General features: G+C 45.9%; 1 protein-coding gene across 11 annotated transcripts in view; it reads right to left on the reverse strand.

The window, feature by feature from the left end:
• The window catches only part of pknox2 (pbx/knotted 1 homeobox 2), a 786,965-nt gene that overhangs the window by 179,342 nt on the left and 579,960 nt on the right, over window positions 1–27,663 (reverse strand). For all 11 annotated transcript variants that reach the window (XM_072486729.1, XM_072486738.1, XM_072486735.1 and 8 more), the window contains one exon: window positions 19,940–20,128. In XM_072486729.1, the coding sequence (XP_072342830.1) occupies window positions 19,940–20,128 (189 nt within the window). The remainder of the gene's footprint in view (window positions 1–19,939; window positions 20,129–27,663) is intronic.

Consider the following 27,663-nt stretch of genomic DNA (forward strand, 5'->3'; position numbering starts at 1 on the left):
GCACCTTCACACCTTTTAATTGGCCCTCACAGAACATTCAGGGTTGGCTCATCGGTGATAAAAGTGGCCCCCAAAAGACGTGGCTAATGATGCTAATTGTGCTTCAGAGCAGAGGTATAATGCGACTCACTCCGTGACATACTCCTTGATTGAGAAGTCCACTGGCATGCTGAAGATGTGTTTCAGATATCTGGACTGGTCAAGTGGTGCTCTCCAGTATTCTCCGTGGAAGGTGTCCTGCATAATTATGGTTTGCTGCGCTCTACACAATCTGGCGCTCCAAAGGAGCGAGAACGATATGTTGGCTGATGGAGAGATGGTGGAGCTGCACGTCTCTTCCGCTGAGGAAGACATTGAAAGTGATGAGCTTCATTACAGCAAGAATGTGGAGGCCGCAAGGGAAGAGGTTCCAGAATGATATGATGACGATGACTAGCTCATATGAGCCTCTTTAGCCTGCGTCCTCCACGCAGCCTGACATTAACACCTCCTTTCCGTTTCTCAGCATCTCGATGAAGGACATCAATCTCCGCATGAATTGTCCGAATCTTGTGTGATGATCGCCTCATCCTTGGAAGGCTAAGCAGCCTCTGGGGCATGTGACGATTCTGTAATTGAATATGAACTCTACCACTGTGAAACATGTAGACGTGGTGCCGTCTTTTCAAGCATTGTTTCAACATTTCACTGCTGCTTGCTGCCTCCATAAATGTAGGAGCATCACTGCCAACCTCAATGCACTCATGTCCATATACCTGGAGTTCGTCTGAATATCTGAGGACTAATTTGAATCTCTCCACAGGCCATCCCTCATGCAAGTATAATGGTCACACCTTATCTTCATAAGGAGTTCCTAGAATAAGGCAGTTCTTGAGGACACTGATCGGTCATTCTCAGTCATCGATGCGAGCCTGTAAGTCAGGTCATCTTTGTGTGCACAGAGAGATCATTAACAGCATCATCATTTGATCATTGACACTCACAGGCATTTCTGCAGTCACAATGTGCGAGCTAGGCCCATAAATCTGCATTATGCAGGTGTAGGTTGGGAACTACATGGGTGATGTCCAACTGTACAGTCGGTCATAGTGTCACGCCACAGGCTGCCATGAGCGCCTTAGATTTACCAACTACTACTTGAAATGTAACCCACACTCAAGCCTGGCAAACATTGCATCAAAGCAATTGAAAAATGCACAGAGCCACTGCACTTAGTCTCCAGAGCGCAAAATTCCACCCATGATCTCTCTCCTCAATCTGATATGCCGCTATGCTCTCTCCATTGGTCACCCAACATGTCCATCCCCATTCGGCACTGCTTTTTGTACCAATTAGAAAGTGACCAGATCAGACTACTCGACTGTCAATTGAACAGCCTTTCTTTCACATCCCTAATATTTTTTATGATGAATGAAACATAAGTGCTCCAAGAAAAAGACAAAAAGCACATTGTATTTTAAAATGCTTCTTGGTGTTGCTCACAACAGTGTCCTGGAGATTAATTTTTAATTCCTTGGACAATCCTGACGTGTTGGAAACCTTACTTCTCATGTGCAAGATGGCTGTCACATCTATTGGCTGTCACTGAATGTGCCTCAAAGTAATTCATTTTATGTGAAATTCTCATATGATTCTGACAGGCTTGAAGAAGTACCATATAAATATAAGCTCAACTATCTGACCCAACAGCACGATGACATAGTGGTTAGCACTGCTGTTTCACAGAACCAGAAATCTGGGTTCAATTCCAACCTTGGGCGACGGTGTGAAGTTTGAACATTCTCGCTGTATCTGCGTGGGTTTCCTCTGGATGCTCTGGTTTCCTCCCTTAGTCCATTCCTCCCTCAGTCCATTCCTCCCACAATCCAAAGATGTGCAGGCTCAGTGATATGGTCAAATTTCCCCTTTGTATCCAAAGATGTGCAGGTTAAGTTGTGGGGATAGGGCAAGGGAGTGGTACTAGGTAGGGTGCTCTTTCAGAGGGTAGGTGCCGACTCAGTGGGCCGGATGGCCTACTTCTGCACTGTAAGGATTCTATAATTCAATGACCTAGTATATCAGACCTACAGGAAAAAAACATTCTGGCTAATGTTAAAGACAGCTAAATAAGGGCCCTTTCCTTCAGTCAGCCATGACAGTGTGGTGCCTGTCGTGGTCACTTACAATCTACCCCCACCATTTATATTGAAGGTGTTAATGTAGACCTCAAGGGGTCTGTCTCTATGCTATCTATCCGTTGCAAGATATTGAGAATGACAAAAGTTCTAATTGAACACAATTGCATGAAGTTTATTGTTAGCAACAACTATATACAGCTCTGCGTGACCTGGATCCTAACAGTTACACGGATGGATTATTTAGCTATATAATAATAATCTTTATTGTCACAAGTAGGCTTACATTAACACTGCAATGAAGTTACTGTGAAAAGCCCCTAGTCGCCACATTTTGGCGCCTGTTCAGGTACAGAGAGGGAGAATTCAGAATGTCCAAATTACCTAACAGCACATCTTTCGGGACTTGAGAGGAAACTGGAGCACCCGGAGGAAACCCACGCAGACACATGGAGAACGTGCAGATTCCATACCGACAGTGACCCAAGGCAGGAATTGAGCCTGGGACCCTGGCGCTGTGAAGCAACATTGCTAACCACTGTGCTACCGTGCTGCCCATATGCCTGACTCATGAGGTATACATGAAAACTAACTGATACAGAGTCAAAGACAGTAGTGAACATCTAGCATGACAGTTGTACTTTTTATCCTCCCGCCTTACATGGTTATGTCACTATGCTGTTTCTTAAAGGTACATGTCAGTGTCTACATGAGAATTCAGACAATAGCACAACTGTGCCCATTAACAAGCCTATCATAAAGAATATAGTATTAAGCTTCCTGCAGCTCAATGAACACCCCTCATTATCCAGGATAATAATGAGCTACAATTGTGTCCTTGATATAAGCAAAAGTTGAATAGTATTCTTTGTGTGGTACTTCTTTGTCACAGCATCCCTTTCAAAATGTGCTGGGTGGCAAGGTGGCACAGTGGTTAACACTGCTGATTCACAGTGCTTGGGATCCGGAATCAATTCCGGCTTTGGGTGTCTGTGTGGAGTTTGCACGTTCTCCCCACGTCTGCGTGGGTTTCCTCCGGGTGCCCCGGCTTCCTCCCACAGTACAAAGATATGCAGGTTAGGTGGGGTTACAGGGACAGTGGGCCTAGCAGTGTAGACACGATGAGCTGGATGGCTTCCTTTTGCACTGTAGGGAGGTTATGGTCCATCACTTCACAGAAAATAGTCAAAATGTCGATGTGTCTTTTTTACAGATCTGTAAATTCTGCATTGCTATTGTTGCACATCAGTATATTCAACAATTCCCCCCACCATCGCCCACCACCGTCCCCACCACCGTCCCTACCCACAGACAACCATTGGTTGTTAGCTTCCCCTACCATGTCATACATATCCAGAGTTTATGATGGAGACAAGATAGTCAGTTTAAACTTTCTTGGATACAAACAATCTAATGCAGTCAAATTATGTGCCAAATGTAATGAGTTAGATGGAGGATAAAGCTCCCTCTATTGTGCCCCAACAATGTATCCTAATCTCAACCCCACAAGAACACCCCATTCTCATACCAATCAATCATTCACCTCATACCAGGTTCGATTGAAGCTGTCAAGGTGACAGAAGTGCCAAATGTAATTGTCGTCGTATGCTTAATAGAGACTCCCCATTTCAAGTAGGTCACTGATTAATCAGAAGTACAAACTTTCAGGATATCAGGTAGAGTGGCACGGGAGCACAGTGATTAGCACTATTGCTTCATAGCATCAAGCACCTGCGTTCGATTCCCGGCTTGGGTCACTGACCTGGCTAGGGCAGCACGGTAGCACAATGGATAGCATTGTGGCTTCACAGCGCCACGGTCCAAGGTTCGATTCCCCTTTGGGTCACTGTCTGTGCGGAGTCTGCACATTCTCCCCGTGTCTGCATGCGTTTCCTCCGGGTGCTCCGGTTTCCTCCCACAGTCCAAAGACGTGCAGGTTAGGTGGACTGGCCATGCTAAATTGCCCATAGTGTCCAAAAAGGTTAGGAGGGGTTATTGGGTTACGGGGATAGGGTGGAAGTGAGGGCTCAAGTGGGTCGGTGCAGACTCGATGGGCCCAATGGTCTCCATCTGCACTGTATGTTCTATGTTTTCTGTCTGTGCAGAATCTGCACCTTCCCCCGTGCCTGCGTGGGTTTCCGCCGGGTGGTCAGTGTCCTCCCACAAGTCCCAAAAGTTATGCTTGTTAAGTGAATTGGACATTCTGAATTCTCCCTCAGTGTACCCGAACAGGTGCTGTAGGGTGGCGACTAGGGGCTTTTACAGTAATTTCATTGCAATGTTAATGTAAGCCTACTTGTGACACTAATAAAGATTATTATTGGACTATTTTTATGTACAGGTGAAAAAGGTGAAAAAGTGGTATCCATCATCCAACCCCTGTCCCCTGTCCTGATACTTCACCCACTCCTTGGTGTTCATTACTGAAACCATCAATCAACATGCTGGTAAGAGCATAATTAGGTGTCAGACATTAGCCATAAGTTAGTGTTAATTCAGAGAAAAAATACAAAGGCAAATGGTAATTGCTATAACAAAGATGCTCATTGCGAAAATATACATGGAAGGCTACATTTCACGATATAAAAGTCAATCACGCTAACTCTAACAACTTTTCTCAAGAGATTAAGGTCTAATCGTGGTTGTTTAAAACGCACTGACAGCAGAAATTATCCTGGACGAATTTCCTAAAGAGTCAGAATAGAAGAACCAAAATAGGGTTTCAGCCTCAGTTCAATAATAACATTCTTGCCTTAGAGTCGGAAACTTGAGCAGATTATCTAGGCTGACACTTAAGCGCAGTACTGGGCAAGTGCTGTACTGTTGGAGATGTCACCCTTCAAATATGGCATTAAACGGAAATGGCCTACACCCATTCAAATGGATTCAAAAGATCCTATGCCACAAGTGAGCTGTGCATGCCCAGGACCATATTTATCTCTCAACCAACAACTCCAAAAATGGATTCTCTGGACATTTCTCGGATTGTTGTTTATGGGGTCTTGCTGTGCACAAGCTGGCAGCCATGTTTCACTACACTACACTTCAAAAGATTTTTATCGACTGTCTGACACTTTGGAATGTCTTGAGGTGATGAAAGTTGTCACATACAAGAGGTCCTTATTTTAAATTGAAATGTCAAACAACTTAAAGCACCTTCGTATTAATGGCCTATCCACTGATGTATACAAACTGCCTTCACAACACTGGCCTCAACTAATCTTTACATTCTGGTCTAATGAACAGGGCCAGGAAACAATTGGAAGCAGCAGCCTGGAGCACTACCTATATTGAAAAGATGCTCTTTTGTTATGCTCTTGACGTAGCATAAGCTGCCTCCTTGATGTGCACTCTGACAAAGGACGGTTCAGACTTGGAGATAGCTTCAACACGTTTATTAACTATTAACAATTCTCCTACTTGGATTCGACGCGACTGTTAATCCTGCTATTGCTACTCCGGCTGACCAACCAGTCTGCTACAATCCACGTGGTGGGAGTGATGTGTTTCAATCAACCCTGTGTCTGTACTCACTGACTGTCTCCACTGGAAAGAGACTGAGCATGTGTGATGTGTCCTTTTATATAGGTTGGTGTAATGCCCTCCTGTGGTAGTGTCACCTCTGTGTGTATCGTGACTGCCCATTGGTTGTGACCTATCTTATCGACCTATTGGTTGACTGTGTGTGTGTCCTGTCTCTGGCGTTCCCTCTAGTGTCTAGCTAGGTGTAGTGTATATACATTAACCCTTTGTGGACTTACAGTGATGTATATCACCACAGATATCAAGATACACAGTCTGTGCCAGTGATGGGCAAGTTGGGCTAGGGAGTGGGCCGCATGTGTGGTCCTCCTTCATCTCAGTGGGCTGCAAGACTGAAATCAGGCTTGTTCACTAACCATGACCATATGAATAAGATTAGATGCATTTAATACATACTGAATATTTCATAACAAGTTATAGACCATGCTTAATCATTTATATATTAATAGAACGACCATCAATTTCAAATGGCAAAACCAAAAGAAATATTTACACTTTGGACACAGACGGCTCTCACAGTCAATGTTGTGAGCAATCAGCACACACCTCACTTCACTTACCCTTGTTTTAGGTGCGAATCGCTTGAGTCATACGGGTAGGAGAAAAATTAAGCGGACAGAAACCAGCGGAATGTGGAAACCCTGCGTGTGGGCAACAGTCAACAAAATGTCTCATGGGTCGCACTCGGAACCCAGATGGACCAGATGTGGCTGCTGGGCCGCAGGTTGCCCACCACTGGTCTATGCAAACTGATCAAGCTTTACCCTTCCCAGTTTTATCTTTAGAAGCAGTCAGTTGAGCTTTTATTATTTATATGCAGTCTGATAATACATATATTTAAAAAGTATGGCGTGATACTCTTCGGATAGCTCCTTCAAATGGCCAGCACACGCACAGTGAGCTACATGGTCTTCTTTGTGTTCTCAGATTCTATCCTAATCATGAACAGCTGCTATTGTAAAAGGCAAAGGCAATTTGGGTCTTATAATTAGGCAGCTCCTCTAAACCCTCAATAAAGTGCAATGCGGTAGGATATTCTCAAGCATGCCATTCGTCTTGGTCCCCTGGATTGCGAAGACAAAGTTATTCAGCCCAGATCTTTGTATAAAGCAATGCAAAAGCCTTCAGCCAAGCCCAATTTATCACAATACTTTGCATGGGCTACTGCTTTGATTCCCTAGTGCAATAAAACTATTTAATTCCTCAATCAGGGCTTTCGCTTCAATTCCTTACTAATATACAGGCAGAAATAGTAAGTGTTTGCATTTGTATAGTGCCTTTCATGACCTTGGCGCATCCCAAAACTTTACACATAAGGATGTACTTTATTTTTGAAGATTATTGTTGTAATGTAGAAATCAGATAAGATGCATTAATGATGTTCTTAGAGGGAGAAATGCTGGCAGAACTCTCCTGCTCTTTATTGAAACAATACCAAGCGATCTTTTATACCCACCCGAGAGGGTAGCTGGGGACACAGTTTAAATGTTTCTTTCCTAAAGTAAGAATCGTTGACAGCGAAGCACTGCATAGTCAGCTGTGAATAAATCTAAAACTGAGTAAAGAGTGACTTCCGGACTCCTCCTTTGCCAACTGACTCAGAATTTTAATGGCAGCTGACACCAGCACCATCTGCTTAGCTCAGTCCAATACTAGGCAGTATACTTACCAACTGAGTGAATAAATTCTTCTTAAAAGAAGAGAGAACTCAGAGCCCCGAGATACTTTAAGTCTCCAAAAAGCAAAAAACAGTCGGAGCTGTGTGACGTGACCCCAAGTGCTCTGCTTGCGTTTAACTTCTCCAGCAGCCAAAAGTCTACAGTGCTGATGCTGAGTGGCCAACATTTAATTAAAACGTTGATCACACAATCGCTGGCTGGCAGGAATTATTTCATTAACACTGAGGGACATTTTCCCACGGATGTAAAGTTTTTAATATTCCTTGCTGCTTTAGACTAATTTTCAGGGGTATTGAGAATCACCAACAGACGTGGGCACAGTGCCCAAGAGGGTGCAGGGATTGATGTGAGATGTTGCAAACTTTCACACGTTCTGTTTGGTGCAAAGGCATTAAAAGATATATATTTTTTAAGTTAAAATCAAAACGGTCCTGAGGCGAGACAGAAATGGAGATCATGGTTCAGGTGATTGACCCATCATCAAACCTATAACATATTTGAGTTGCAACAGTTTTAAACAAGTACAGAGGTGGAGGGGTGCAAACAAAGCTCAATATTTGTGACGGGGGTGAAATAAATCAGGCAGAATCCTCCATACTGCAAGCTAATACACATTAAAGCACTTAACAGTAATTATTTAAACCGTGACAACATTCAAATCCTGTTGTAATAGTGCAGGAACATTTGAACTTAAGAAACAGGAGCAGGCGAACGCCATATGTTCCTTTTGAGCCTGCATCACCACTCAGTACAATCAAGGCTGATCTTCTCTACCTTGACTCCATCTTCCTGTGTTAGACGTTTTAGTTGCTGTGATATGAAGAGTCTAAAGTCCTGTTCCTTTTTCACAAACACACATTTATTTCCTTCCAACAGCCTTTGCACAAAACTCTCACTATACATCACCTGACAGAGGCCACCTGAAGCCTCGTTACATATCAGTGTCAATTAATGGATACTTAACATAAATGAGACAACTAATTGCAATGTCTCTTAACCCATTACTTAACAGTCTCCCCTTCCTTGGAGGAAAAAAAATAATTAGGTGAAAACAAAATTTCAAGAAACTCCAAAACACACACACATGATTTCCCCCTTTTTTTTTGAAAGAAAAAAAGTCACAGAAACAAGCGCCCTTCATTAACAATATCCAAAAGTTTCTGTGAACTCTCCCCTCTTTTCGTAAAACAGTCTGGCAGTTGATAGCTCCTGTTGACCCATTTAATTTTTATTATTTCCCCTCTGTCCAACATCTGCTTCAAACTTGCGATATCTATCCGTAACCTCTTTTCATTGACACTTTTTGTAGAGTGCACATTTTCCCACAGGGATTTATTGTCAATGTGACAGTCAATAGGTATATTACCCAAATCCCCTAATCCCAAAACTTCTGTCAATGTCATACTTATATAAAAGGCCATATCCCGTAGCAGCCTCCCCGAACAGGCGCCGGAATGTGGCGACTAGGGGCTTTTCACAGTAACTTCATTGAAGCCTACTCGTGACAATAAGCGATTTTCATTTCATTTTCATTTTTCATATCCACCGCCTCTACAAGGCTTAAGGTCTCAGCAGCCAAAGTGCTTTTTACCACTCTCCTTATTTTCTTTGTTTCCCATACAAGCGGGCAACATTTACCATTGTTCACCAAAAGGAAAATTATAAAACCTCCTGCGCTTGAAACCCCATCACATAAATTTGCATAGGATGCATCACTATAAACTATGAGTTTCAAGTGCCTAAGGTCACCTAAAACCAGGAACTTCAAAACACACTCCTGCATTGTTAATTTGGCCAACGCTTTATTTGCTCTTATTACGTCTTCCACTTTGGGATCATTCATTTTTGTACTCAACTCTAAGACATCAAAACTCACGTCCGGTCTAGTCTGTCTACCTAACCAGTTCAGTTGCCCAATTAAACTTCACAGTTGCTCTTTTTCTATCTTTGAAACCATTGCGTGTTTTTGTGAAACTCGGCCACGACTAATTGCTATTGGGCTGATGCTTTCCAAATAAGATTGCTGACGTAAAGTTGCCCCTAACTTAGTCTGTCCAATTTCCAGTCCAATATATTCAAATGTACCAGAAGCCTGACTTCCAACCCTGAATTCTTTCCTCAAACCAGAGATTACAATAGCTTAAAAATCACTAGTCCCACCCCACAGAAAATCATCGACATGCATCATAAAAATGCCAGAAAGATTTCCTTTATAGTGCCAGTAAAAGATTGCAGGATCTGCTTTCAACTGGCAACAGCCTAACTTTAACAAAACTGACCTTACCGAAAAATACCAGACTCTAGATGCATCATTTAATCCATATACACATTTGTTCAACTTCCCGAGTACCCCTTCTGTGTTAGCTGCTTCTTTAGGAGGACGGAGAAAAATGTCTCTCTGGAGCTGATGCCCCTGCAAAAAGGCAGCTTTTATATCTATAGGTTTGCATTCCCATGCCTTTGTTGCTGAGCCAAGAAGATCTTTAAAATAACCTTTCCTGCTGTAGGTGAATCTATCCTTAAATCCCGATCTTCTAAGTTTTCTTCAAATCCCCTTGCCACAAGCCTGGCCTTTGCCTTATAAGTACCATCCGGAGGAACCTTTTCCGTGCAAATCCATCTGTGGGATAGAGCTCTTTGTCCCCTATCCGGTATTCCCGTGTATACCCCAAATTCACTCCAACTATGCAATTCTTACTGTTTAGCTTCTTTGATAACTTTTTCATCTAATTTATTTGAAGCCACCAAAATTTCACCTGCATGTGGAATTCTACTCCTACTGGTATTCGTAGTCTTACTCATGTTCCGAAATCTCGATAAACTATGTCCCCTCTCCCGCCTGGTATCTCGTTCTGTACTGCTACTGCTTGATCTTTCCCTTCTGCTGTGGGATGTCCTTTCAATACTTCTCGACCTTTTCCTGCAGACCTGTTCACTATCCGATGTACTGTCTGAACTGGCACTGCGTTTCTGTGCCCTCCATTTTTGAACTTTGTTTTCCCAATCCATTGTCTTGACTCCTTCCCCTGAATGCTGTACATTCAACCAATGTTTATACTTTCTAGTGGCCTTCCCTGCTCTACTAATAACAGTTGCATCCTTCCATTGACTAGACCCTTCAGGCAAGTATGTCACTTCTGTACCAACTTTTGGCAGTTGCCCTTTCGGAAAAATGGCCTGTTCTAATTCACCAGAAGTGTTGTGTTCCTCCACAGAAACCCTGTCTATATCAGTTAATTGGTCCTCATAGTTCTGTACCACATGCGTACCAGATGACTCTGGTTTCTCGTCATATCTGTCTGCTCTGTCTAAGTTTGAAAATTTGTAATCTGTACCCATTATCCTTGATGAATGTACCTTAACAGTTTGATTGCCATGTTGCAAAACAATTGTTTTGCCATCTATGCCTATGATCTTCCCTGGGCTTTTCCATTCATTAGAATTGTCTCTCTTATAGTGTACCATGCCTCCTTGCTGAAAAACGGCATCTGATGGCCGTACGTTATGACTTAAAGCTCTGCAAATTCTTTCAAAGACTTCGGCTTCCAAAAAAGCTTTTCTACTGCGATGTAATGCATTTAAATGTTCAGCAAAACCAGAGCTAATTGTAGTCCCCTCCCAAGCTGGAGGCTGGTCATCCAAAATGGACGGAATTTTAGGATTTCTACCAAACACTACTTGATAAGGACTATAGCCCCCAACCATCTGCAATGAATTATTTGCATGTACTGCCCATGCTAAAGCTGAATTTAGCCTGCAATTTGGTCGATCTGCCAAACTTTTCCGAAGCATGTCATCGATGACAGCATGATTTCTTTCACAGACGCCATTACTAAATGGGCTTTCTGCAGCCATATTCATAACTCTGTTATTCATGTTTTCACACATATCCCTAAACTCATCATTAGCAAATTCTCCCCCATTGTCCGTAAGGAATTTTGCAGGTGGACCCATTCCTGTCCCTATCCATTTTTACACGATTTGATCCAGAATTACTCTCTTTTCTTTACTTCGTACAATCGTTGATTGACTAAATCTGGTTGCTAAATCTACAAAATGCAAAATAAATATATTATTTGCTTTATCCCAGATCTTAAGGTCCATGGCCACAATGTCGTTAAACTCCCTGGCCAAAGATAGGGTTACTATCGGTCGTGCTGGTGTCCTTCTGTACTTTCTACAAACTTCACAGCGGTCACTAACCTGTTCTGTCAGTTTAGTACAGTCGTCATCCCTTACCCCTGCATCCTTTAATAACATTTTCAGCCTCCGAGGAGACGGATGTGCAAATTGCTGATGCAGTTTTAATACCACAAGCTTTTTATCAGCTAAAGTCCCATTTTAACTGCCATTAATATATCCTTAACCACTCTACTTGAAAAATTATTTGTCAGTAATGCAATATAATAGTGTCCCGACTGTGTAAATTGTAAGTCCACCGTCTTTCCAAAAACTGTTGCCTTATCCTGTTCCATATCCAGTTTCATGTATGCTTTCTTCATCGATGGTCTGCTCAGAAGCAAAGGTATCTCACTTGATACAACATCCGTGCTAATGAAATGATTCACTCTGGCAATATTGCAAGGGATCACCACTCTTTTCAGCGACTTCAGAGTATTATCATCCCCAAACCTGAAACTTGTGGAACTTTCAAATTCCTTAACCTTGTTACGATTTTCAGCATTCAAAGAGTCCAGGTAACATTTTAACCAGTCAATTCCACACACAGTAGATGTGCAGACACTGTACAATACAGCACAGTTGAAGGATTCTGCAACCAACACCCTCATTACCGGCGTAAAACTGCTCGTCAATAGGACAATGCCTTCTTTCTGGTCACTATCTTTTTCCTCTTCTGACTCTTCCGTGTCATGTGTCGCTTCAAACACTCTATCATAACGAGTTGGACAGTTGAAAGCATAATGGTATTGAGAGTCACATCGAAAACATCGATTTATCATGCCCCGTGCATTTCTGGGGTTCATCTTCCTATTGTAGGTTCTAACTGGGTTTCTGTCTTCATAATTTCCTTGTCTCGGTCTCAATCTATAGTCTTGAGCCCTGTTCGTAGCCATACGATTTCGCCATCCTGTTACCTAGTGTATCATCAATATTCTGCCTTATTGCAGGCTGACCTATTTGGGTCATCAGAGCCATCGGAATCAAATGTTTCCTCAGAAACTTTTGTAAAGCTTTTGTCATCTGTTCGAATAAGGTATCCTTATCAGTAAACAGAACTCCTGTCAAAACCAGGAGCCTATCCATGTTGCTCACTCGAGCACAGTCAAGTAATTTAAAGGCCAACACAGACTGTGGAAATTCCAGATTGTGTTTCTGCAGCCTTTTATATAGTCTTCCATGGAGATATCCTCCATTTTCCTGAACTTATCAAAATCCGACCATGTTTCATACGCACTTAACAAGTCATCTTTCTTATAAATCTTATCCATATAATGTAATAGTGTCTCCAGACCTTCTTCTGAGTCTAACTCTTCCAATTCCAGCTCAGAAAGCACTTTGTTTCGGATTTTACTGTCATCAGGTAGAGAAAGAGCCAATGCCATACCTTGTTTTCTCTTTCCCAAAGCAGTTACCTTAGTCAACATAACTACTGCACTTCTCCATTGGTTGTACGATTCCCTTTCAGAAAATAGGAGAGGTTAGTCATATCCAGCCATCTTTATCCTCGGTTCAGCCATATATCCCTTTTTTTTTTCTCACTCACTCCTTGGTTTGATCTGGAAAGTTGTATTTTTCAACCCTTCACATTTACATAGCAACCATCCTCTGCTACCAATTGTTAGACGTTTTAGTTGCTGTGATATGAAGAGTCTAAAGTTCTGTTCCTTTTTCACAAACACACATTTATTTCCTTCCAACAGCCTTTGCGCAAAACTCTCACTATACATCACTCGACAGAGGCCACCTGAAGCCCCTTTACATATCAGTGTCAATTAATGGATACTTAACATAAATGAGACAACTAATTGCAATGTCTCTTAACCCATTACTTAACATCCTGCATGCTCCTCATGTCCAAAAATCTGTTGATCCCGGTCTTAAGAATATTAAACAGCCCGAGCATCCTCAACTCTCTGAGGTAGCAAGTCCCAAAACTTCACAGTTTTGAGTAAAGAAGTGTCTCCTGTCCTCAGTCCGAAATGACCATCCCTTTGTTGGGACTGTGTTGTCTTTAAGCTGAGCATGCATGTGGCCATTGTATCACACATTGAAATAAACAGGCTGTGCACAGCATAGAACATTTAGGGGCATCATTGTTGTGACACCTAATTCTAGGCTCATTAGGCACACAAGGATCCACAGAACCCACGATCAGTGACACGGGGTCTCTGAGGTGGACAATCAGACTCGGTAGCGAATGCTCGCCGAAGAAGAGTTCTAGATTTTACAGCTAGGGGAAACATTGTTCCAGCTTCTACTCTTTCGAGCACCTGAAGAGTTTTCTATCTTTTAATGAGATCATCTCTAGTTCTTCTAAATTCTATAAAATACATGGCCCGGTCTTCACAACCTCTCATTCTCAGGAATTAGTCTGATGGAGCTTCATTACACTCCCTCTGAAGCAAGTTTTATCTTTCCTTAGTAAAGAAACCCAAACTATACAGAGCATTCCAGGTCAGGTCGCACTGAGGCCCGATAAAATTTGCAGCAAGATTTATTTTGGTAATATTGGCCAACATTCCATTTGCTTTCATAATTGCTTGCTATGCCTGCATGCTAAGCTTTCTTTGATTTGTGTGCAAGATACCAGAGTGTCTCTGATTACTAACATTTATCATTCTCTCACCAGTTAATAAAATATTCTGCTCGTCTATGTTTGCTATCACAGTGGGTAATATTTCTCCACATTCTATCTGCCATATTCTTCTTTGAGGGAATTCCGGAAGATCAAAAGCAATGCTCTGATGAGTTCCATCACCAACTCCATTAGAACACTAACGTGCAGTCCATGGGGGTCCTGGGAATTTAAAAAAAATCAATTATGGGGTGTGGGCTTCGCTGGCTAGGTCAGCATTTATTGCCCATCCCTAATTGGTGGTAGTGAGTTGCCTACTTGAATGGCTGCAGTTTCCATGATGTAGGTACACCCATTGCACTGTTCGGGAGGGGTTTCCAGGATTTTGACCCAGTGACACCTAAGGAACGGCCAAAATATTTCCAAGTCAGAGAGTGAAGAGAGACTCCTGGCTCCCATCTCATTTTTCAACCATGTCAAATCTAGTCATCCGGATTCGAGCATGGGTCAGAGAAAAGTGACCCTGTGTCAACCCTGCCACCACCATCTCTTATCTGACCTCGAGACCATTCTTGCAGGTCTCTGGGGGTGATAGCTCGCAGCTTCAATTCCGGCTCCCGGCTGCCAGCCGGGCGGTGATTCCTGCTGAATTCCAGGGCAAGCCACAGCCTAAATACTTAATTGAGGCTTAAGGATCAAAACTTTGCCGTGTCTCAACATGCAAGTTTGCCACATGGCAACGTGCAAGTTAGCCATGCAGGGTGGCACAATGGTGGGCACTGTTGCCTCCCAGCGCCAGGAATCCGGCTTCAAGGTGGGTCCTAGCCGGGGGGGGGGGAATCAAGTTGCTGCTGCTAAGATCAAGGAGGAGCTGGAGCGAGTGGGGTGGGTCAAGACAGGGGTGTGCCGCTGTGGGGAACGGGCCGGGTGTGGGGTGCGGGCGCGTGGCTGGCCGAGGAGGGGTCATGGCTAGTCGGCGGGGGAGGGGGGCGGGTAGCCCCCTAATCCGGCTGATAACCTGGAATGTAAGGGGACTGAATGGGCCGGTTAAGCGGGCCCGCGTGTTCGCGCACCTGAAGGGGCTCAAGGCGGATGTCGTTATGCTCCAGGAGACACACCTGAAGGTGGCAGACCAGGTAAGACTGAGGAAAGGGTGGGTAGGTCAGGTGTTTCACTCGGGGCTAGATGCCAAAAATCGAGGGGTGGCGATCTTGGTGGGAAAGAAGGTGTTATTCGAGGCGTCGAGCATTGTGGCAGATAATGGCAGTAGGTACATAATAGTAAGTGGTAAGTTGCAGGGAGAGAGGGTGGTACTGGTCAATGTGTATGCTCTGAACTGGGACGATGCGGGTTTTATGCGGCGTATGTTGGGTCGGATCCCAGACTTGGAAGTGGGGGGCCTGATAATGGGGGGAGACTTTAACACGGCGTTGGATCCTGCACTGGATCGCTCCAGGTCTAGGACGGGTAGGAAGTCGGCGGCGGCTAGAGTGTTGAGGGGATTCATGGATCAAATGGGAGGGGTGGACCCTTGGAGATTTGCAAGGCCGGGGGCTAGGGAATTTTCATTCTTCTCACATGGCCATAAGGCTTATTCGCGAATCGACTTTTTCATTTTGAGTAGGGTGCTGATAGCGAGAGTAGAGGATACCGAGTATTCGGCAATAGCCATTTCGGACCACGCCCCGCATTGGGTGGACTTGGAGATGGGGGAGGAGAGGGACCAGCGCCCGCTGTGGCGCTTGGAGGTGGGGCTGTTGGCGGACGAGGAGGTGAGCGAGCGGGTCCGAGGAAGTATAGAGAGGTACTTGGAGACCAACGACAACGGGGAGGTCCGAGTGGGGATGGTATGGGAGGCACTGAAGGCGGTGGTGAGGGGAGAGCTGATCTCCATCAGGGCCCACAAGGAGCGGAGGGAGCGGGGGGAGAGGGAGAGGCTGGTGGGGGAGATGGTGAGGGTAGACAGTAGGTATGCGGAAGAACCTGAGGAAGGATTGTTGAGGAAGAGGCGCAGCCTCCAGGCCGAATTCGACCTGGTGACCACCAGGAAGGCAGAGGTGCAGTGGAGGAAGGCCCGGGGGCGGTCTACGAGTATGGGGAAAAGGCAAGTCGGATGCTGGCGCATCAGCTTCGGAAGCGGGACGCAGCTAGGGAGATCGGGGGAGTTAAGGACAGGGGAGAGAGCGTGGTGCGGACTGGGGTTGGCATCAATGGGGTCTTCAGGGACTTCTACGAGGAATTGTTCCGATCCGAGCCCCCACGGGAGGAGGGAGGGATGGGCCGTTTCCTGGACCAATTGAGGTTTCCAAAGGTGGAAGAGGGACTGGTGGCGGGACTGGGGGAGCTGATCAAAGGGATAGGAAGCATGCAGGCGGGGAAGGCACCAGGGCCGGACGGTTTCCCGGTCGAGTTCTATAAAAAAATATATGGACCTGTTGGGCCCGCTGTTAGTTAGGACCTTTAATGAGGCAAGGGAGGGGGGGCTTTACCCCCGACGATGTCCCGGGCACTGATCTCCTTGATCCTGAAGCGGGACAAGGATCCCCTGCAATGTAGGTCTTACAGACTGATTTCCTTGCTAAATGTAGATGCCAAGGTGCTGGCGAAGGTCTTAGCCACGAGGACTGAGGATTGTGTGCCGCAGATCATCCATGAAGACCAGACGGGGTTTGTGAAGGGGAGCCAGTTGAACGCGAATGTGCGGAGGCTTTTGAACGTTATCATGGTGCCGGCAAGGGAGGGGGAGGCGGAGATAGTGGTGGCGATGGACGCTGAGAAAGCCTTCGATAGGGTAGAGTGGGGGTACCTGTGGGAGGTGCTGAAGAGGTTCGGGTTTGGGGAGGGGATTGTCAGGTGGGTTAGGCTGTTGTACGAGGTCCCGATGTCGAATGTGGCCACAAATAGGAGGAGGTCCGAGTACTTTCTGTTGCACCGAGGGACGAGACAGGGGTGTCCCCTGTCCCCCCTGTTCTTCGCACTGGCGATTGAACCCCTGGCTATGGCACTGAGAGAGTCGAGGAACCGGAGGGGGTTGGTGCGGGGTGGGGAGGAGCATAGGGTGTCGCTTTATGCGGACAACCTGCTGCTGTATGTGGCGGACCCAGTTGGGAGGAATGGCAGAGGTAATGAGGATGCTTAGGGAATTCGGGGACTTTTTGGGTACAAGCTCAACACGGGGAAGAGCGAGCTGTTCGTAGTTCAGCTAGGGGACCAGGAGAGGGGGATTGGCGAGCTCCCACTAAAAGGGGCGGAGAGGAGTTTCAGATATTTGGGGGTCCAGGTGGCCAGGAGCTGGGGGGCCCTCCATAGGCTTAACTTTACAAGGCTGGTGAAGCAAATGGAGGAGCAGTTCAAGGGGTGGGACGCGTTGCCGCTGTCCCTGGCGGGTAGGGTGCAGTCAATCAAAATGACGGTGCTCCCAAGGTTTTGGTTCCTGTTCCAGTGCCTCCCCGTGTTTACCCGAAGGCTTTTTTCAGGCGGGTTAACAGGAGTATAATGGGGTTTGTGTGGGCGCGAGGGACTCCGAGGGTGAGAAGGGTGTTCCTGGAGCTGAGTAGAGATAGGGGGGGGCTGGCGCTGCCCAACCTCTGTGGGTACTACTGGGCCGCCAATGCGGCAATGGTGCGTAAGTGGGTGATGGAGGGGGAGGGGGCTGCATGGAAGAGGCTGGAGACGGCGTCCTGTGTGGGTACGAGTCTGGGGGCGCTGGCAACGGCACCGCTGCCGCTCCCTCCAAGGAGGTATACCACGAGCCCGGTGGTGGTGGCGGTCCTCAAAATTTGGGGGCAGTGGAGGCGGCATAGGGGGGAAGTTAGGGCCTCGGCGTGGACCCCATTACGGGGGAACCACCGGTTCGCCCCAGGAAGAACAGGTGGAGGGTTTTCGGGGTGGCACAGGGCAGGCATACGAAAGTTGGGGGACCTGTTTGTGGACGGGAAGTTTGCGAGCTTGGGTGAGCTGGAGGAGAAGTACGGGCTCCCCCCGGGGAACACCTTCAGGTACTTACAGGTAAGGGCGTTTGACAGACGGCAGGTGGTGGAATTCCCACGGCTACTGCCACACACTGTACAGGACAGGGTGCGCTCGGGGGGGTGGGTGGGAGTGGGGAAGATCTCGGAAACGTACCACGTGATTCAGGAGGAGGAGGAGGCCTCGGTGGTGGAGTTGAAAGGTAAGTGGGAGGAGGAGTTGGGAGAGGAGATCGAAGAGGGGACGTGGGCTGATGCCCTAGGGAGGGTGAATTCTTCCTCTTCCTGCGCGAGGCTCAGCCTCATACAGTTTAAGGTGCTGCACAGGGCACACATGACCGGGACAAGGAGGAGCAGGTTCTTTGGGGGTGAGGACAGGTGTGTTAGGAGCTCAGGGAGCCCAGCAAATCACACCCATATGTTCTGGGCATGCCCAGCGCTGGAGGAATTTTGGAAGGGCGTAGCGAGGACGGTGTCGAGGGTGGTAGGATGCAGGGCCATACCGGGCTGGGGGCTCGCAATATTTGGGGTGGCAGAGGAGCCGGGAGTGCAGGAGGCGAAAGAGGCCGGAATTCTGGCCTTTGCGTCCCTGGTAGCCCGGCGAAGGATTCTCCTTCAGTGGAAAGATAAGAGGCCCCCAAGCGTGGAATCCTGGATCAGCGATATGGCAGGGTTCATTAAATTGGAGAGGGTGAAATTCGCCTTGAGAGGGTCGGTACAAGGGTTCTTTAGGCGGTGGCAACCATTCTTAGACTTTCTGGCAGAACGCTAGACATTGGTCAATGGCAGCAGCAGCTCGGTGGGTGGTGGTGGGGGGGGGGGGTTTACTTTATTTTTGCTTATGTTATTTACACTGGAAGGGTCTGAGGGGGTATACACCTGTTGTCTTAAGTCGGGGTGTTAATGTTAATTTATTATTTAGGTACGGGGGGGGGGGGGGGGAGGTTTGGGGGGTTGCTTTTTTAGATTGTGTTTTGTACTTAACCCTGTTGGGTTCTTTTTTCTTTCTCATTTTGTTATTGATATTTTATGAAAACCTTTAATAAAATTTTTTTTATTTTTTTTTTGAAAAGGAATCCGGCTTCAATTCCAACCTCGGGTGACTGTGGGTTTCCTCCTTGTGTTCCGGTTTCCTCCCACAGTCCGAAGATATGTAGGTTAGATGGATTGGTCATGGTAAGTTGCCCCTTAGTATCCAACAGTTAGGTGGGATTACAGGGATAGAGTGGGGGATTGGGCCTAGTAGAATGGTATTTCGGAGGGTCGGTGCAGACATGATGGGATGAATGGTCTCCTTCTGCACTGTAGGGATTCTACAATTCTATGTCCGGGCCCCAACGCGCAATGGTCACACTCCCCATTTAAATCTAGACATTATACTTAGCCGATTATTTAAAATTGAGAATGTCCCTATAACATAACCCTGCACCTCTGCTCTAAGAAATGCACAACACAGGATCTCCGCTTTCATACACAAGTGGGACTCAAACAGTCTGACAGGAGAACAACACGTGGTGGTGGGGTCGGGTGGTGTCAGTCTGCTGAAGGTAGCACGTTAGCATAGTGGTCCCGGGTTCAGTTGCTGGCTTGGGTCACTGTCTGTGCGGAGTCTGCACGTTCTCCATGTGTCTACGTGGGTTTCCTCCGGCTGCTCCGGTTTCCTCCCACAAGTCCCAAAAGACGTGCTGTTAGGGAATTTGGACATTCTGAATTCTCCCTCAGTGTACCCAAACAGGCGCCGGAATGTGGCGACTAGGGGCTTTTCACAGTAACTTCATTGCAGTGTTAATGTGAGCCTACTTGTGACAATAAAGATTATTATTATCTTCCCTCAAAATTCATTCCACATGTAAAGCAGATTTCTTTCAGCCATCCTACCTGGGTTGGGAGGGTGTGTGACACCGCTGTTGGTGAATACGGGCCTCCCAGGTCGTTCCGCAGTAGGTTGTCGCTGTGCATCTTTGTCTTGAGGCACGTGATGTAGCGGTTACAGAAGTCTTTGCAAAGTTCATTGACCTTCTCCAACTCCAGCAGGTGGATTCGCAGAACCTGAATCGCTTTGACCATCTGCAAGTGAGAAAGAGGGAGAGGGAGAGAGGAAGGCATGGTTAAGAGGGCTAATTGGTGCATTGTACATTTCAACAGTTCAGTTCCTAAACTAGTTCCACATTTGAAGGCCAAATTGTGGAGAAAACCTACATCACATCACTGCTTCATCGGCCTGTGGTGAATTCTGGGGGAGATGACACTATCAAGATTTCAGAGAATTTACACTGCAGGAGGCGGCCATTCGGACCATCGAGTCTGCACCGGCCCTTGGAAACAGCACTCCACTTAAACCCATGCCTCCACCCTATCCCCGCAACCCAGTAACCCCACCTAACCTTTTTTGGACACAATAAGGGTAATTTATCATGGCCAATCCACCTAACCTGCAGAGAACATAGAGCAGTACAGCACAGAACAGGCCCTTCGGCCCACGATGTTGTGCCGAGCTTTGTTCGAAACCAAGATCAAGCTATCCCACTCCCTATCATTCTGGTGTGCTCCATGTGCCTATCCAATAACCGCTTGAATGTTCCTAAAGTGTCCACACTCTAACCACTCTCTGAGTAAAGAACCTACCTCGGATATCCCTCCTATATCTCCCACCCCGAACCTTATAGTTATGCCCCCTTGTAACAGCTACATCTACCCGAGGAAATAGTCTCTGAACGCCCACTCTATCTATTGCCCTCATCATCTTATAAACCTCTATTAAGTGGCCTCTCATCCTCCTTCGCTCCAATGAGAAAAGCCCTAGCTCCCTCAACCTTTCATCACAAGACCTACCCTCCAGTCCAGGCAGCATCCTGGTAAATCTCCTATGCACCCTTTCCAATGCTTCCACATCCTTCCTATAATGAGGTGACCAGAACTGCACACAATACTCCAAATGTGGCCTCACCAGGGTCCTGTACAGTTGCTGCATAACCCCACAGCTCTTAAACTTAAGCCCCCTGTTAATAAACGCTAACACACTATAGGCCTTCTTCACGGCTCTATCCACTTGAGTGGCAACCTTCAGAGGTCTGTGGACATGAACCACAAGATCTCTCTGTTCCTCCACATTGCCGTTGACCCTGTAATCCGCATTCAGATTTTTTCTACCAAAATGAATCACCTCGCACTTATCAGGGTTAAACTCCATCTGCCATTTTTTGGCCCAGCTCTGCATCCTATCAATGTCTCTTTGCAGCCTACAACAGCCCTCCACCTCATCCACTACTCCACCAATCTTGGTGTCAACAACAAATTTACTGACCCACCCTTCAGCCCCCTCCTCCAAGTCATTGATAAAAATCACAAATAGCAGAGGACCCAGCACTGATCCCTGTGGTACACTGCTGGTAACTGGTCTCCTGTCTGAAAATTTTCCATCCACCACCACCCTCTGTCTTCTATGTGATAGCCAGTTACTTATCCAATTGGCCAAATTTCCCTCTATCGCACACCTCCTTACTTTCTTCATAAGCCGACCATGGGGAACCTTATCAAACGCCTTACTAAAATCCATGTATATGACATCAACTGCTCTACTTTCATCTACACACTTAGTTACCTCCTCAAAGAATTCAATCAAATTTGTGAAGACTTACCCTTCACGAATCCGTGTTGACTACCCCGGATTAAGCTGCATCTTTCCAAATGGTCATAAATCCTATCCTTCAAGACCTTTTCCATTAACTTACCGAAGTAAGACTAATCGGCCTATAATTAACAGGGTCATTCCTATTCCCTTTCGTGAACAGAGGAACAACATTCGCCACTTTCCAATCCTCTGGCACTATCCCCGTGGACAGCGAGGACCCAAAGATCAAAGCCAAATGCTCTGCAATCTCATCCCTTGCCTCTCAAAGAATCCTTGGATATATCCCATCTGGCCCAGGGGACTTGTCGACCCTAAGGTTTTCCAATATTGCTAATACATCTTTCCTCAGAACATCTACCTCCTCCAGCCTACCCGCCTGTATCACACTCTCATCCTCAAAAACATGGCCGCTCTCCTTGGTGAACACTGATGAAAAGTATTCATTCAACGCCTCTCCTATTTCTTCTGACTCCATGCACAAGTTCCCACTACTGTCCTTGACCGGCCCTAAACCCACCCTGGTCATTCTTTTATTTCTCACATGAGAGTAAAAAGCCTTGGAGTTTTCCTTGATCCGACCCACCAAGGCCTTCTCATGCCCCCTCCTAGCTCTCCTAAGCCCTTTTTTTTAGCTCATTCCCTGCTACCTTGTAACCCTCAAGCGACCCAACTGAACCTTGTTTTCTCATCCCTACATACGCTTCCTTTTTCCTCTTGACAAGACAGTCAACCACTTTTGTGAATCATGGTTCCCTCATACGGTCATTTCCTCCCTAACTGACAGGGACATGCCTATCAAGGACACGCAGTATTTGTTCCTTGAACAAGCTCCACTTTTCATTTGTGCCTTTCCCTGACAGTTTCTGTTCCCATTTTATGCTCCCTAATTCTTGCCTAATCGCATCATAATTACCCCTCCCCCAATTATAAACCTTGACCTGCCGTATGGCCCTATCCCTCTCCATTGCAATAGTGAAAGACACCGAATTGTGGTCTCTATCTCCAAAGTGCTCTCCCACAAACAAATCTAACACTTGGCCCGGTTCATTACCTAGTACCAAATCCAATGTGGCCCCACCTCTTGTCGGCCTATCCACATCTTGTGTCAGGAAACTCTCCTGCACACACTGTACAGAAACTGCCCCATTCGAACTGTTCGACCTATAGAGGTTCCAGTCAATATTTGGAAAGTTAAAGTCACCCATGACAACTACCCTGAGACCTCCACACCTATCCATAATCTGCTTTGCAATTTCTTCCTCCACATCTCTATTACTATTTGGGGGCCTATAGAAAACTCCTAGCAACGTGACCGCTCCTTTCCTATTTCTAACTTCAGCCCATATTACCTCAGTAGGCAGATCCCCCTCGAACTGCCTTTCTGCAGCCGTTAAACTATCCTTGATTAACAATGCTACTCCTCCACCTCTTTTACCACCTTCCCTACTCTTACTGAAACATCTATACCCTGGAACTTCCAACAACCATTCCTGTCCCTGTTCTAACCATGTCTCCGTAATGGCCACAACATCATAGTCCCAAGTACGCTCCAAGTTCACCTACCTTATTCCGGATGCTCCTTGCATTAAAGTAGACACACTTCAACCCACCTTCCTGCCTGTCGGTACACTCCTGCGACCTTGATACCCTACTCAGTACCTCATTACTCTCAACACTGGCTTCTGGACTACAACTCGTTTTCCCATCCCCCTGAAAAATTAGTTTAAACCCCCCCGAAGAGCCGTAGCAAATTTTCCTCCCAGAATATTGGTGCCCCTCTTGTTCAGGTGCAAACCGTCCTGTTTGTACAGGTCCCACCCTCCCCAGAATGTGCTCCAATTATCCACGTAACTGAAACCCTCCCTCCTACACCATCCCTGCAGCAACGTGTTTATCTGCACTCTCTTCCTGTTCCTCAACTCGCTAGCACGTGGCACCGGCAACAAACGAGAGATGACAACATCGTTTGTCCTGGCTCTCAGCTTCCACCCTAGCTCCCTAAATTCCTGTTTTAAATCCCGGTCCCTACTCTTACCTATGTCGTTCGTACCGATGTGTACCACGACTTGTGACTGCATATCTTTGGACTGTGGGAGGAAACCGGAGCACCCGGAGGAAACCCACGCAAACACGGGGAGAACGTGCAGTCTCCACACAGACAGTGACCCAAGCCGGGAATCGAACCTGGAGCTGTGAAGCAACAGTGCTAACCACTGTGCTACCGTGCTGCCCACATTTGATTTGTGTTCAGTAGCCAGGTTACACAACTTGGCGCTTTGAATTCTCTCTCAATGGGATGCAATCTATTTTTCACTTACAATGCAATCTGACTACAAATTGATTATAAAAGCAGGGAGGTCATGTTGGAGTTGTATAGAACTTTGATGAGGCCACAGCCGGAGTACTGTGTGCAATTCTGGTTGCAGCATTATAAGAAGGATGTGATTGCACTGGATGGGGTGCAGAGGAGATTCACCAGGATGTTGCCTGGGATGGAAAGTAAGTTATGAAGCGAGGTTGGATAGGTTTGCGTTGTTTTCTCTGGAGAGGAGAAGACTGAGGGATGACCCAATCGAGGTGGACAAGATTGAGGCGTACAAGATTGAGGGGCTTGGATAGGGAGCAACTGTTCCCCTTCGTTTAAGGGTCAGTCACGAGGGGACACTAGTTCAGTGCAATTCTGGTTGCCGCATTATAGGAAGGATGTGGAAGCATTGGAAAGGGTGCAGAGGAGATTTACCAGAATGTTGCCTGGTATGGAGGGAAGATCTTATGAGGGAAGGCTGAGGGACTTGAGGCTGTTTTCTTTAGAGAGAAGAAGGTTAAGAGGTGACTTAATTGAGGCATACAAGATGATCAGAGGATTGGATAGGGTGGACAGTGAGAGCCTTTTTCCTCGGATGGTGATGTCTAGCACGAGGGGACATAGCTTTAAATTGAGGGGTGATAGACATAAGACAGATGTCAGAGGTAGGTTCTTTACTCAGAGAGTAGTAAGGGTGTGGAATGCCCTGCCTGCAACAGTAGTGGACTCGCCAACACTAAGGGTATTCAAATGGTCATTGGATAGACATATGGACGATAAGGGAATAGTGTAGATGGTCTTTAGAGTGGTTTCACAGGTCGGCGCAACATCGAGGGCTGAATGGCCTGTACTGCGCTGTAATGTTCTATGTTCTATGTAATTCTGCAGAAAGAGGCATTTGTTCAATAACACAAGTTGCATTTACACAGTACCTTGAACGTGGCAAAACATCTCTAATGGCGAGGTGATTAAAATTAGAAATTCACAAGAGTGGCACAGTGGCATAGTGATTAGCACTGATGCCTCACGGCGCCGAGGACCCGGGTTCTATCCCGGCTCTGGGTCACTGTCCGTTTGGAGGTTGCACATTCTCTCCTGTCTGTGTGGGTCTCACTCTCACAACTCAAAGATGTGCAGGGTAGGTAGATTGGCCATATCTTTTTATTAAAACCAGCAAAAGAAATATATACAAGGACAAACGGTGCAAACACTAATTTTGTGTTGGAGAAACAGGGTACCCTCCCCTCAGTACCAACGTACAGGGAGGGGGCAAGGATACTCTGATTATTAAACAAGTTCACAACATAGTTGTACAAAAAACAAACAGTACAAGCACTAAACTTTGCGATGGATAGACCAGATACCGTCGCCAAATTGTCCCTTAATTGGAAAAAAAATGAATTGGGCACTTTAAATTTAAAAAAAATTAGGGATTCACAAGGGGCCAAAATCATAGTAATGTGGAGATCTCGAAGGGCTGACGAGCTGAGGGATTTGAGGAAAGAGGCCATAGAGGGACTTGTAATAATGGATAAGTATTTTAAAATTAAGGGATGGGGGAGGCATTACAGATCAGCAAGCAGTGGTGAGTGAATGAGATTTGAAGTAACGGTTGCCTACTCAGATTACAGGAACTCAAACATACACTATCTTTTGTAATAGAATCACACAGGCCAGGAAGGTCCCAGCTTCGATTACCAATTAGTTGCTCTCAGAAAGCATACTAAAATGAGTTTCAACAAGGGGAAAATCAGCCAATTTCTGCTTTTGGATCTTTGTCCAAAACCACTACTGGGAGAGAATGCGCATGTGGGTGAATGTGTGCACACTTGCACGTGTACATACATGCACCTGATTCCAAGTGTGTACACCTGTGACTTGCCCAGTCAGTAAAATCTTCTCAAAATTTTCACTGGCTAGGCAGCCACAGGAAGAATAACCTTAAATGAACTCCACAGTCCAAGGCAGTGAACTGTTATTTATGTTCAGTGAACATCATATAAAAAGGAACTGTAGTATGACATGCATTAGAGGAGCATACATCATTTATATGGTGTCAGTCAGTAATCTTTGTTAAGCTCTGATGGTAACTCTATAATAAGAACTAGAAAGCAGGTCTTTACATCTTCAACTCCAAGTTTGTGTTCAGCAATCACCTCTCTAACAATACCACAGTGCCACCTGTGCCACCCCTTTATATTTGGCGTAGTCTATTAAACAATAAGTGCAGTCAATTAAACAATTAGAACCCCAATTCCAACTTATCTACTCGGGAACATTAACTCTTTCCTCACAATCTTTCTGGTCTCTATTGTATCATTGCTATGGTGCCAATTGAGCCTTCATCTGTTCCTCTTTTCTTCTAAGCCCTAATTACATGGTTCTACATATTCCTCCAATGTTGAAAAGACATTTGCACTATCTCAGAACTATAACCATTACAATACTATACACTGACGTCTTGTACTCTAGGCGCTGACCCTTCATCAAGGTGTCTTGATACAGAAAGTAATGCATTTAGGACAACAGACAAGTTTATCTATTCAAAAAGACTTGCATTTAGGTAGTAACTTTCATGACCTCAGGATCTCCCAAGTAAACTTGATAGCCAAGGAGGTAGATTTTCTGATATAGACTCACTGTTGTAATGTAGGAAAACAGAGCGGCCAATTTACATGACAAGTTCTGGAAGCAGTCACGTGAGCAGTAACCCGAGAATGGCCAGATCATCTGTTTTAGTGATGTTGGCTGAGAAATAAGTACAGGTAGTGTGTCTCAAAACCGACAACCTTGGGACCGAATCCGTGCTGGTTTTCCGAGGCATTTCACAGGACATATACTGTAATTGGGTAAAGATTGACAGCCATCAAGTTTACGGCAGCCACAGTGAAGCTGGATATTGTGCTTTGGTAAAGCCACAACTCAAAAACTGTTCACTTTGGGTCATTGGAACACTGTCGATACAAGGCGTGCAGAGAAGTGCAACTCGCCAAATTTTTGAGAGTTGGGTCAGGTGGGGGGGTTAAGGGTCACCCTGACAACTCAGAGCATGGGAAATGACTGCCGCATGAAGCGAATAACTACTTGACACGCTGGTACAGCAACTCTCCAAATCATGCCAGTCAGTTTTTCCACTCATTCAATAGCATTCAAAATTCTTGCATGGTCTGTCATGATATGCAAACATGCAACCAATGAACACTCAGAATAGCGCACAACCAATGGGCAGTCAGGACACTCAGAGGTGGCATCACCACAAGGGGGCATGACATAAACACTATAAAAGGGATGAGGCACTCACACCCTGCCTCTTTCCACGAAAGACATCTAGAATGTTAGACAAGGTTGATCAACAGCATCACACCCAGCACGTGGCTTAGAGCAAGCTGGTACAGTTAGACTGAGTTACTACAGTTAGATTAGCAGAAAGTAAAACTCATTTGAGAACTGTGTTAATAGTTCAATAAACACGTTGAACTCATTTCAGAGTCTGGAGCACCCTTTAGTTAAGACTGCATCAAGTAGCAGCCTGTGTTATCCGAAGCAGCATAACACAACATGGTTCACTTAAAAAAAAAAGTCTGGATTTTGGGCAAAGCTAGTTTTTGGGTAGCTGGATTCGAGATACTGTACCTGCATTGGCCAGGGCAACAGTTAGAACTCCTC

This window comes from Scyliorhinus torazame, chromosome 21, assembly GCF_047496885.1.
Source record: "Scyliorhinus torazame isolate Kashiwa2021f chromosome 21, sScyTor2.1, whole genome shotgun sequence".
NCBI classification, from domain to species: domain Eukaryota; kingdom Metazoa; phylum Chordata; class Chondrichthyes; order Carcharhiniformes; family Scyliorhinidae; genus Scyliorhinus; species Scyliorhinus torazame.